This window comes from Sceloporus occidentalis, unplaced genomic scaffold (assembly GCF_023333645.1).
Source record: "Sceloporus occidentalis isolate IW3139 unplaced genomic scaffold, rSceOcc1.0.p SCAF_26, whole genome shotgun sequence".
NCBI classification, from domain to species: Eukaryota; Metazoa; Chordata; class Lepidosauria; order Squamata; family Phrynosomatidae; genus Sceloporus; species Sceloporus occidentalis.
The window spans coordinates 51226-62885 of record NW_028317006.1 but is presented as its reverse complement, the minus strand read 5'-3'; the positions used below and the strand labels follow the sequence as shown (position 1 = coordinate 62885).

Below are 11660 nucleotides of genomic sequence, written 5' to 3'. Positions count from 1 at the left end.
TGGATCCCAATCCAAGTGTTATCAGTCATCTGTGAACGCGCACCTTCTCATAGGGTATGTCAGGGATTGTTGTTTCATTATATTTTATTCAAATTAACTCATTATACAATTGTTTAAGAAATACAACTTTATTTCCGTTAGAATTACATAAAAATAGCATTACACTAAAAGCACTAAAATGCATCAAGGTCCAGCATTACTTATGTTCCGTCTAAAGCAATATTTGGACATATCCAACGTATATACTATTGCATAATTGAATAAATATAACATTACTAGGTTTGCTCTTTAATAGCTCCCAGATCTATTATAGACGGAAATGTCTGAATGTAATGTTTAATAAGTAACATTAGTCATTTCCATTTATTGATAGAGCATTTGCTTTCACGAACCCAAGCTTTGTTTTTTCCTATTACACATTCTCTAGTTTTGTAAATAATAGACCTGTGGAAACCAATTATATCCCCAAACAAAGCTTTTCTTTACAAGGCTGGATCACCCCGTAAGAAAACTCATTAAATAAACGTATACAGAACATTTTTCTTTGTTATTGTGGTTTTCCATAACTTTCTAATATGCCATCATGGTTTTCCAGTTTTGTCGTTCCAGGTAAAACGATGGCTCATTACTACGACTTTTGCCATTCGGATTATGACACCGGAGATGAAGACCGCGACCTTTTTGCGGAAATCCCCGGACGAGATTTTCTGAATTTCAGAAAAGAGACATCAAAGCCAAAACCAAGGTATCCCCAAACTTCTAGGTGTATCAGTAGAGCCCTTTCCTTCAAATGGTGATATAGTGTCCTTGGATTTGGGGCCGGGGTGGAGAATTCTAGGGTCATCGGTATCATTCTGTGGATCCTATTGTGATAATTATAAGATTGCTATACGAATGAGTGAATATGATTTCTACCCCTGTTATAAAAATATTGTATTTTTTATATAATATGTATTTTTTTTTAAACATAATTAACTTTATAGCAATCAGAATTTTAAGATGTTTTACTGTTTCTGTTAAACAGCCAGAATAACTGATGCATTTTCCTCTCTTGTTTTTAGGCCAATTGGAATTAATTTAACCAATTGCAGATATGACAGTGGTAAGCATAGTCTTTACTGATCAATTACACGTTTAATAGGTTAAACAATTCAGAAAAATAATGGACATATAGGAGTTCTGGAACAAGCACAGAAAAAACGATCTTACACGCCTTACATCATATATATATTTTTTTTATAAGTTTCTTTGCTGTTGGTTGTATTTCAGTGCGTCGGGCTGTCCGGCGTTGTGGAATGAAGGAGGTCGAGGATGAAGATGAATGGATGGTTTACTGGTCAGACACGTCTACGTCCCTGCAGCGCATCAAGGCCATGGAAAGATATCAGGTTAGAAGCTGCTTTTTGCTTGGGGCTATATTATACATTTGTAGGGTTTCAGGACATTGTACTTGTGCTTATGTATTTTTAACCTCGCTTGAGTGACAGTTTTGCACAAACTGCTGCATTTTATCATAAATTCACTAATAATATTAGACATATTAAAGAATCGATCAATTCAAAACAAGGAGGCCTTTTTGAACTCTGTGTCTTTCTATACATTTCTATTTACAGAAAATCAACCACTTTCCTGGAATGAACGCGATCTACAGAAAGGACTTACTGGCCAGGAACATGAACCGCCTGTTAAAGCTGTTCCCCAAGGAATATAACATCTTTCCCCGGACCTGGAGTATGCCAGCCGAGTGAGTTTACAAGCAATGGATATGAGTTATTTTATCTTCCATCTACATAGCGATTTGACGCTTCCTCTTTATAGAGTAACTCCTATACGTTCCTCTATCAGTAGTAAAATATTCATATAAGTCATTTATTTAAACCTACTGTTATTACTAATGGATTGGAGGCAGTTTAAAAATATTTTATTTTTCTCCTTTGAGTATCATTCTTTTATATAGCTTGTTTTTTATATAGCTGAGCATCATAGGAGTTGTTACTGATCTGAAACAATGTTTACAAATGCAGATGTTTCTTCAGTACCACTAATGCTAACCTCTCCTTCTTTACATCTAAAATCCACTTCTTTCTCCTGCAGTTATGGAGCTTTCCAGGACTACGGCCGCATCAACAAAGGAGAGACCTTCATCTGCAAGCCGGGCACAGGCTCCCAAGGCACAGGAATATTCTTGACCCACAACACGAAGGACATTGAACGCTACGATAAAGTGGTCTGTCAGCAGTATATCGGCAAGGTAATGGGATGTGGACGTCTATGAAATGTTATGCTTAATGATTTACTGAACAGACATCTTAAGAGTCCGTTTAGAATTTGCATGAATGGTTATGTGCTGTATTTGGTAGATATAGAAACATTGTGGCAATGATGGTGATCGGTTACTGCAAACACTTACCTAAAGCGACATAACATTGCAAAAACATTGTATAAATACACTTTTATCAGGAATAACTCACTCTGGAAGTCTATAATCATTTTTTGCACTGTATGAATTCTACTCATTTATATTTGCTTTAATCGCACAGCCATTCCTCATCGATGGATTTAAATTTGATCTGCGGATATATGTCCTTGTCACATCTTGTGACCCCCTGCGTGTTTTTATGTATAAAGAGGGTATCGTACGCTTTGCGACAATAGATTACACCGAACCCAGCCACGCCAACCTGGTGAGTATCTTTAACAGAAACGCCAATATCTCTCGATTGTAAAACAGGCAATGAGAACTGATTACACGACTCAAATCTGGAGAGTTCCCAGAAATGAATCCATGGTAGAATTAAAATAGCAATATTTTCTTTTTTTTCTAGAAAAATGTCTTTATGCATCTCACAAATTATTCCATCAATAAAAACAACAAAAACTTCATTAGAGATGACATCAAAGGAAGTAAAAGGTATGTAATTTGAACCATCAGTAATAGTATTTCTTTGTTTATTTATTTCTGTTTTTCTGATAATTTTTTTGTGTTTTCATTTTTTTTTATTTCTTCAACAGGAAAATTTCAACTCTTAACAGCTGGCTGGAAAATCATGGCTACGATACCGTAAAGCTCTGGGGAGATATTGAGGATGTGGTCATCAAGACCCTGATTTCTGCCCATCCTATCCTGAAGCACAATTATCGGACTTGCTTCCCAAACCATCTTGCTGGTAGCGCATGCTTCGAGGTCCTTGGATTCGACATCATCCTGGATAAAAATTTGAAGCCATGGCTACTAGAGGTAACAGTAATCATTTTCATTTGGCTTGTGTACTAAAGACCAGCAATAAACCCGTATTAATCATATATAATATATCACCCATATTTACAAAATGTTCTCCTGCATAAGAAATTGTCTGTCTGCTCAGAGTGTGCCATGAAGCTGACGTGAATACATGGCATGATGCTTATAATACACGCAGTACATAAGGAAGCAGATATTGAAGATTTTGGTATTACTTCCAGCTTTATGCTGTAATGAGTGACTGTCCTTGGAAAGAACCTCCTCATCTCCCATTTATATTTCTTAACAGTCCTTCTTTTCCATATTTACACCCGATTATAGCAAATAGTTAGCTTCAATCTCATCATTTGTTTCCTTGTTTGTGCAGGTAAATCACTCCCCAAGCTTTAGAACAGATTCATGTTTAGATCGAGAGGTCAAGGATGCGCTCCTGGAAGACACCCTAAATTTAATCAACCTTCGTGCCTCCAACGAAGCAAAAGTCACTGAGGAAGATAGACGTCAAAGAGCGAAAGAACGTTTATTCCGGTGCACCCTCCCTAAGGAAGCGAGGTTAGTTTGAAGTCATTCTTTTTCACATTTCAGAAGAAGCAGCAGAAGTTACTTATGTGAACATTGTATGTATATTTACTATACGGTATATGTTCATATATACATATATGTGCTTCTTTACAAAATGTACATGCTCGTTGTTTTTTTAACATGTTTAATATATACCTACATATAAAACTATATATAAAGCAGGTCACAACTCATGAAAGGTGTATGGAAAGGTTATGTTTGGAAGAATATTTCTAATCATTCTATAATATTTCTGCATGTGGCTGTTAGATGAAACAGATAGATTTTATGTGTTAGATGCTATGTATTTATATGTGTTTTGTAAATCTAGATTCAAGCGGTTGGAAGACAACCAGGCTACTTGTATGGAGCAGGCTGAAAAATACGAAGACAGCCATCTGGGAGGCTACCGCCGTATCTACCCCAGTGACGGAACGGAGCAGTATGAAAAGTTCTTCCAACAGTGCAGCTCTTTGTTTCAGGAAACTGCTGCTTCAAAGGCAAGAAAGGATTGTGCTAGGTGAGTTTCTCAGTACATATGCAGCGGGTACACACATGTAATCACCCTTTACCAACACCTAGCCTTGTGTTTTGCTAGGTCATATAGGCCTAGGATGGCAGGTCGAGGCAATACAGAACTCTGATCTCTCCACCCAGCCTTTTAATGCCATGAAGAACTGTGCCAAGGTGGCACGGCCTCATAGTATGCTGGGGATAGAATCATGGCGGAGGCAGCTGGAGGTGCCGCGCCACGTCAGGCCTAGAACGTTGCTCCCCATAAGTACACTAATGCTAATATCTCAAGGGAAGGCAGTATCAGAATCCTAATTGATGGGGAGAAAGTATTTTCTTATTTGGTCAAGGAATCATTTACAAATGTCCTCTCACTTAGAGTTCTTTAAAGCCAGTATTCTTGACCCATTGTTTTATGTTCTGAGACCTTCTATTGCTTCTGTTTGCATTATAACAATGTAATATCAGCACAATCACAGTGCATGACTTCTTAACGTTATAAGTTCAGCAGTTTTTAAGATAACTTTAGTAAACATTTCTCAACTTTAGATCGCGCTCCTTAAAACATGAGAGGTTTTGTCTGATCAATTATCTAAGGTCATAGCGATCATGAAGGGGCCCGGAAATATGAGAACTCTACAAACGTTTTAGAATTCTATTCATTATTCTATATATTTGGGCTAACTTATTCATTTCTGTCAGTATTTGTATCATAATGATCTTGGTTTTCCTTAATTGCAGGCAGCAGTTGGAGGAGCTGCGTCTGAAGGAAGAGCAAAAGGGCATTCTGATTGGGAAAAATCCAGAGACTAAGGACAGTTTCCCTATCCCAGGGGCATTAGCAGTTGAAAAGTCCGTCGCACGTAAACTAACAAAGAGGCCTCCAATGTGTCCTCCTAATTCCATTAAGAGGATGGAAAAAAAGGTATGATCCATGGGCAGTTAAGCAGATCCAGTTAATAGTTCACAGTGAAAGGTGTATTCATTATTATTATTGTTTTATATAGCGCCATTATATGCCTTTCAGCTTACTCACTTCACTCTGTACTATGAAGGGCTTCTGCCATGTGAAATAATGCAGCCCTGTGTATTGCAAAGTCAAATCTATGAGATACCCGAAGAGATCTTCCGACATGAAATATGCATTATACAGGGCTACACCGGGCTTTCTGCAGGTGAAGCTCATTGGGATTTCCCCTTCATTAATGGGTATATCAGTGTAGAGGTGAAGGGATGTAGTAAATAGTACAAGGTCTTTATTTTGCATGCAACAAGCAAGCCAAGTATGTGCCAATTATCTGTATATTTGCAGGTTGAAGATGTGGGATGTAGCTTTATGAGGACGCTGTTCCACACTTGGCTTCCTTAACCATTTGCGCATCTATTTGTGGCTGTTTGATGTTGTTGATCACTTAAGGTTGCAGGCTTCTCTTCAGCTGATTATGATAGCGATAGTCATTTGGTCTTATGGTTTTGGCAGAAATGTTGCTGTTTTCTATGTACAAAAACATGAAGTGATAGGGACGGTATGGTTAAATATTCTGTGGACAAAACTCCAAATTCTTCTTTTGTGTCCACTTATGTCAAGAGATGAGTAGTCTTTTGGATCTCCATATAGTATATGTCAGTAAAGATTCTAGTGAATGATAACTCACATCTTGTTGTTTTCTCACAGGCACAATGTACCCCCCCACTGGTAGTGCGCCAGAAAGCAGAAAGCGTATCTATTGTTCCTTTACCTAAACTGAGGAACACAACATCACACGCCAATGCTCAAGCCGCTGCCAGCCGTCAATCCTATAGGGGTTTTCCTAGACTCTTGCAGTCAGGAGGAGGAGGCTCTCTATCACCCCAGTATTCTGCGCAGAGACATGCACAGCAGAGACCCGTAACATCGTATGGGGTGCAAAATGTGCGGGCAACTGCTGCCATCAGTGAGCCAGTTAAACCACCAACGCGTGACAGCCAGAGGAGTCTCTCCAGTAACAAAAACACGGCTGAACACAGTAAGAACATATATGTATACAATTTGGGATTAATATCTATAACTGACATGCTTGATGACCTAATCTCCAGAAAAAGACTTGAGACTAAAGCTAAACCCTTTTTAGGCTCCCCTGAGCCAAACAATCTTCAAAGGTTCCGGCATTTCATAGGCAATGTGTCCTCGGGGCAATCTAGGCTAAATTAAATAAACGTCCTCAAGATTCCTCTTCCTTTCTATATCAAAAGGCAAAATGGATGCATGCATTAACTGCAATTCTCATTTTTCCAAAATAATCCAAACACTGAATAACTGCGATAAAGCTCAGCTCTTTACTGAAATGCCAACCATGGACCTGTACTTGTAGATGTGTATTCACTAAACTAGAAATATAGAAACATTTCATCTCTCTAACTTCCCCATACATTATGAACAGTCGTTCCTATATAAGAGCTTATAGAATTTTGTAAAATAACTTGTCCTATTTCTAATGATTATTTGCACCGTGTATTCCATAATGAATGTGTTAACTTGAAAGATAACAATGACCCCTTTTGTGATGTTAATATTTGTTACAGGACCCACTTAAATATTTTAAAGATAATATCCAGGAAGATGTGTTTTTTCTTTTAAAAATGTAATGGATAACGATAACATTTCATGATCCGGCTAAACCCCTATACCATTTATTGTCTGTTTACAAAGTTTTCTACTTAATAAATATACAACATGTAGTAATTCTTTCTACATGTTTATATACCGTAATCCAGAATATGGCTTGGTTTTCAGTACAGTCTACATGTGTGTGCTACAAATTTTTATTCTAAGATATTTCTTCCCCTCAGGACGTACAAGATGAATGAAACCATCTGGTGTTTCTTCTGGCTCTCTTAAGAACAGTCCCCATGGTGGAAGATGTCCTGACGCACCTCGAAGCGTTTTCCCCCCTGTTCCTAGCGGAAATCGCTCCTTACTTGCTGCGTCACCTACTGCTCCAATTCCCCGACGCACATCTTAAAACAACAGACTACGGGTGTCACAAACGTGAGAAAAATGGTAATTCAATCATTTATTGGAATCTTGGTCATAGTACAAAGCAGCAGCATGAAAATAACTGATTCTTTATACATGTTTTAGGAGAAAGACCTTGGTATGAGCCAACAACCGCCACAACACCTTCAGGAAGTACAACGTCGGCAGTAAAATGTTAGTACGAGAATTATGAGGGTCTTACACTATATAAATGTAACAGAAAATATATAATAGCTGCACTAAAAATCAACATCTCTAGAAGGGGCTTAAAAGCCGTGTCAGGCCTAGAACGTTGCTCCCCATAAGTGCACTAATGCTAAAACCCCAAGGGAAGGCAGTATCAGAATCCTTATTGATGGGGAGAAAGTATTTTCTTATTTGGTCAAGGAATCATTTACAAATGTCCTCTCACTTAGAGTACTTTAAAGCCAGTATTTGTGACACATTGTTTTATGTTCTGAAACCTTCTATTACCCGCCGTCATATTTAGTGTATTGGGTATTCGGTTTGAACAATGAAAACGCAACTCGTCTTCTTTTCATGTTCTCCCGAATATGAATGCACAAGTCTAGTTTAAAGTGTAGTCTACCTGTGTCTGCTATGGATTTTTATTTTTCCCCTCAGGACGTACAAGATGCAGGAAACCATCTGCTGTTTCTTCTGGCTCTCTTTAGAACAGCCCCCATGGTGGAAGATGTCCTGACGCACCTCAAAACGGTTTCCTCCTTGTTCTTAGCCGAAATCTTCTGCGCCACCTACTGCTCCAATTACCCGACGCAGACTGCGGGTGTCACAAACAGAAACTGGTAATTCAATCATTTATTGGAATCCTGGTCATTGTACAATGCAGCAGCATGAAAATAACCGATTCTTTGTACATGTTATAAAAATTGTGTTTCTGTTTTAGGAGAAAGACCTTGGTATGAGCCAACAACCACCAGAACACCTTCGGGAAGCATAATTTGGAAGCAGTAGTAAAATGTTAGTACGAAAATTATGGACTGAATAAATATAACAGAAAATATATAATATCTGCATTGGAAACCAACATCTCTAGAGGGGGCTTAAAAAACACCTGCCTAACCTATTGATATTTATATGATACATTATGCTAACTCTTCGTCATAGCCAGATAGTTTAGGATTTTTTCTTTATACATCAACACTTATATTATATGCTGCATCAAAACTGAATTCCTAACAAGTTATATTACTTTATCCACTACAGGGGAAACATACTTGACTGCCAGTCCCATCATGATGAAGCAAAGAAGACTCCATGCATACGTGAATGAAGTTGTGACACTTTGAATCTTGTTATACTGTTATACATCTTATACAGTGAATCGTTAGCATGCATGCATATAAATACCAGTTTCTGTAAATAAATAGCTTCATACATGACCATGTTTATGTATATTCTCTGTCATCACATATACTCACTCATGTTTAAATAATTGTTCCTGCTGGCAAGGACATTATATAAACTGAAAGAGCATGCGTAGTGCCCTGTAGAGGTCCAAATGCAGGCCACCACCTTTACTGTGAGGTACAGGACATCTGTTCTAAAAAATAGGAAAATATGTAAAACCTGTTTTAACTGATCACAATAAACTTGTTTTAGGCATGCACATATTAAGACTTCACACAGGGACTTAACTAGAAAACACAGGGCCCTAGTGCGAAAAATTGACTCGCCCCCCCCAAACTCAACAGCTAGTCTGTGCCATCATTGCCCCCACACAACTGGTCTTAGCCTTCTTTGCCCCTTGCCCCCTTCTAACACACAACATATGTAAACACACCTACACAAATGATGTACACTTACTCACTAACACACACTCTATCTCACCTCACTTACACAATAACATATCCATACTCACACACACAATTACACATTCATGCTCATACACACACACAATTACACATCCATGCTCACATACACACACACAAGAACATATCGATGTTCACACACACAAGTACACATCGATGTTCACACACACAAGCATCCATCCATGCTCACACACAAGTACACATGCATGCTCAAACACACACATCTAATACAGGCTTTAGTCCTATGTCTTAGTATTGTCTAAATGTGTTTGTTTATGTTTTATAATAATATGATAAAGATAAATATTAACCCCTTAACGACCTTTGTCGGTTCAGGACCGTCATGGAAAAACGGTTACTTAATGACCTTTGACGGTCCTGAAGTTACTGTAGTGCCTCGATGTGGGGCATTCAGCAAGGCCGAGATCGGCATCGGGGGCCATGCCTGGCCCCTCCCCGGGGCGTCAACAGCCGCCATACATTGTATGGTGGCGGACGCCCGTTTTAAAAACTTAAATGGTGTCGCTGGAATGCCTCGATCAGGAGGCATCTAGCGACACCAAACACTTACAGGTACTGCATTCAACCGTGCAAGTCAATGGAGCCCAGCTTTCTAATCACAATGTGATTAGTAAAATATTCAAAAAAAAATTAAAAAATAATGGAAAAAAAAATAAAATGTGCTAACATTTAAAAATAATTATGCAGTGATGTCACTAGATGAACCATCCAGTACCAGCAAAATGTGTAAAAAAAATATAAAAAAAAAGTATTAAAAAAATACAATAAAAAAATAAAGATTATTATTTTGAGCAAGTGCTAAAATTTCTCAAAAATCTCAACAAAGAGTTAAAATAAAAGCACTTCAAATACCCAAGGGGTGTCTAATATAAAAAAAAAATGGCTGATGGGGTAAATTGGAGTGGCCGAGCTCAAAGATAGGGCATAGGTACAGACTGACCAAAAATGGAGAAAAAAAGCGCACTTCCCAAATGTGGCATTTTAAATCTCAAACAACACGACAAACCCATGCATGTCGGGTATCACTGCACTCAGGAGATGTTCCTGAACACACATTGGGGTGTTGTTTGACAGTGATATATACCAGAACCTGTATATCTATAACTAAAGTACAATTTGTGTGAAAAAAAAATTAAAAAAATTACTATTACATTTGGAATACCCTGGGGTGTTTAGTTTTCAAAAATATATGGTTTGGCGGGGTTCAATTGAGTTAACTGACTTCAGGGCTCCTCCCAAAAACCCAGGGCCCCCCAAACATTCTGACTGTGTTATCAGTGCCCCCAGCTTGCCAGTGCCGACCAACAGCTTGTCTGTGCCATTTTCTTCCCCAAACAGCCTGTCATGTCTGCAAACAGCTTGTCTGTGACTTCTTTGCCACCAAGCAACCTGTCTGTGACATATTTGTCTCCAAAAAGCCTTCTTGTGCCCCTGCCCAAACCCTTACATACACACATCTATGTTTACACGCAAACACATACACATCCATTCTCACGTAAACGTATTCATATACATTCATGTTACACACATTTCACATACATACAATAAATCATACATCCTCCCTTATCCTTACAGTCAATAGCTCACTCTCTCTCGCATCCTCTCACCAGCAGCATTTTCTCAGGTGTTCCCACACACTGTACGAGCAGCCTTGATTCTACCGTTGGGGCATATACCCGGACCCCGCTGTGTTCCTGTCTCCCCATGCCCGATCAAAATTGTTCACAAGGGGCAAGTCTAGCCCTTTTTTAATAATTTTGGACCTGCTGGACAAGTGGTCACAGGGGAGAGGCACCCCCATTTGTAACGCCACTGATTTCAATTTATTATATTTTATTTCAACTCTCCCTGGAACCTAACCGAATGAAACCATAAAGACTGTCAACTTCCCTAAATGACGAGAAGAGAATTTTCCCTCCAGCTCTTTATTTATTTGTCTATTTAAATATTTATTCCATATTTATTGATCCAGCAGAACTTTACCTTGTGATTTTTTTATTATGTATTTATTGACTTAGCAGAATTTTACCTCTGTGATAATGGCAAATAAATCTCAAAAAGCACAACGTAGAACATGGAAAAGATAAGAAAATTACACTTTTTTCTCCTCAAAATTCCAAAAAATGGTTATACAAGATTATTCCCCAGGCCAGAGCCTAAATGCGCCAAGTGAAACAGACCTTGATATAAATACAACACATCCTAGAAGCCCTACAACTTCAGAGGGCTTAATTACATACATGGAAATGCAAAAATGTTTGGATGCACAACTAATTTAAATAAAAGTCAAATTAAAAAATCACTTTCAAGATATCAAGCAAGATCTTCACTCCATGAATGAAAGGCTAACTAAATCTGAATTGATTATTGAAAATTTGGAATTTGAAAACAAAAAAGCCCATAATAACATAAAAGATCTAAATGTTTGTTTTGAGCTTTCTATTGCCCCGTGATGACATGTTTGGGCCTTGCCACG

The 11660-nt window shown here is 38.2% G+C and overlaps 1 protein-coding gene across 1 annotated transcript; it reads left to right on the top strand.

Annotated features, from left to right (window-relative positions):
- Positions 1–1068: 1068 nt before the first annotated feature.
- Positions 1069–8257, top strand: LOC149299961 (tubulin polyglutamylase TTLL13-like). The gene is made up of 14 exons (XM_089485471.1): positions 1069–1102; positions 1270–1388; positions 1614–1744; positions 2095–2251; positions 2541–2684; positions 2826–2911; positions 3013–3238; positions 3609–3793; positions 4134–4322; positions 5057–5240; positions 5991–6321; positions 7437–7498; positions 7956–8137; positions 8239–8257. Exons 2-14 carry the CDS (start codon positions 1296–1298, stop codon positions 8255–8257), a joined length of 1989 nt encoding a protein of 662 aa, XP_089341597.1. The 5' UTR covers positions 1069–1102; positions 1270–1295.
- The last annotated feature ends 3403 nt before the right edge of the window (positions 8258–11660 follow it).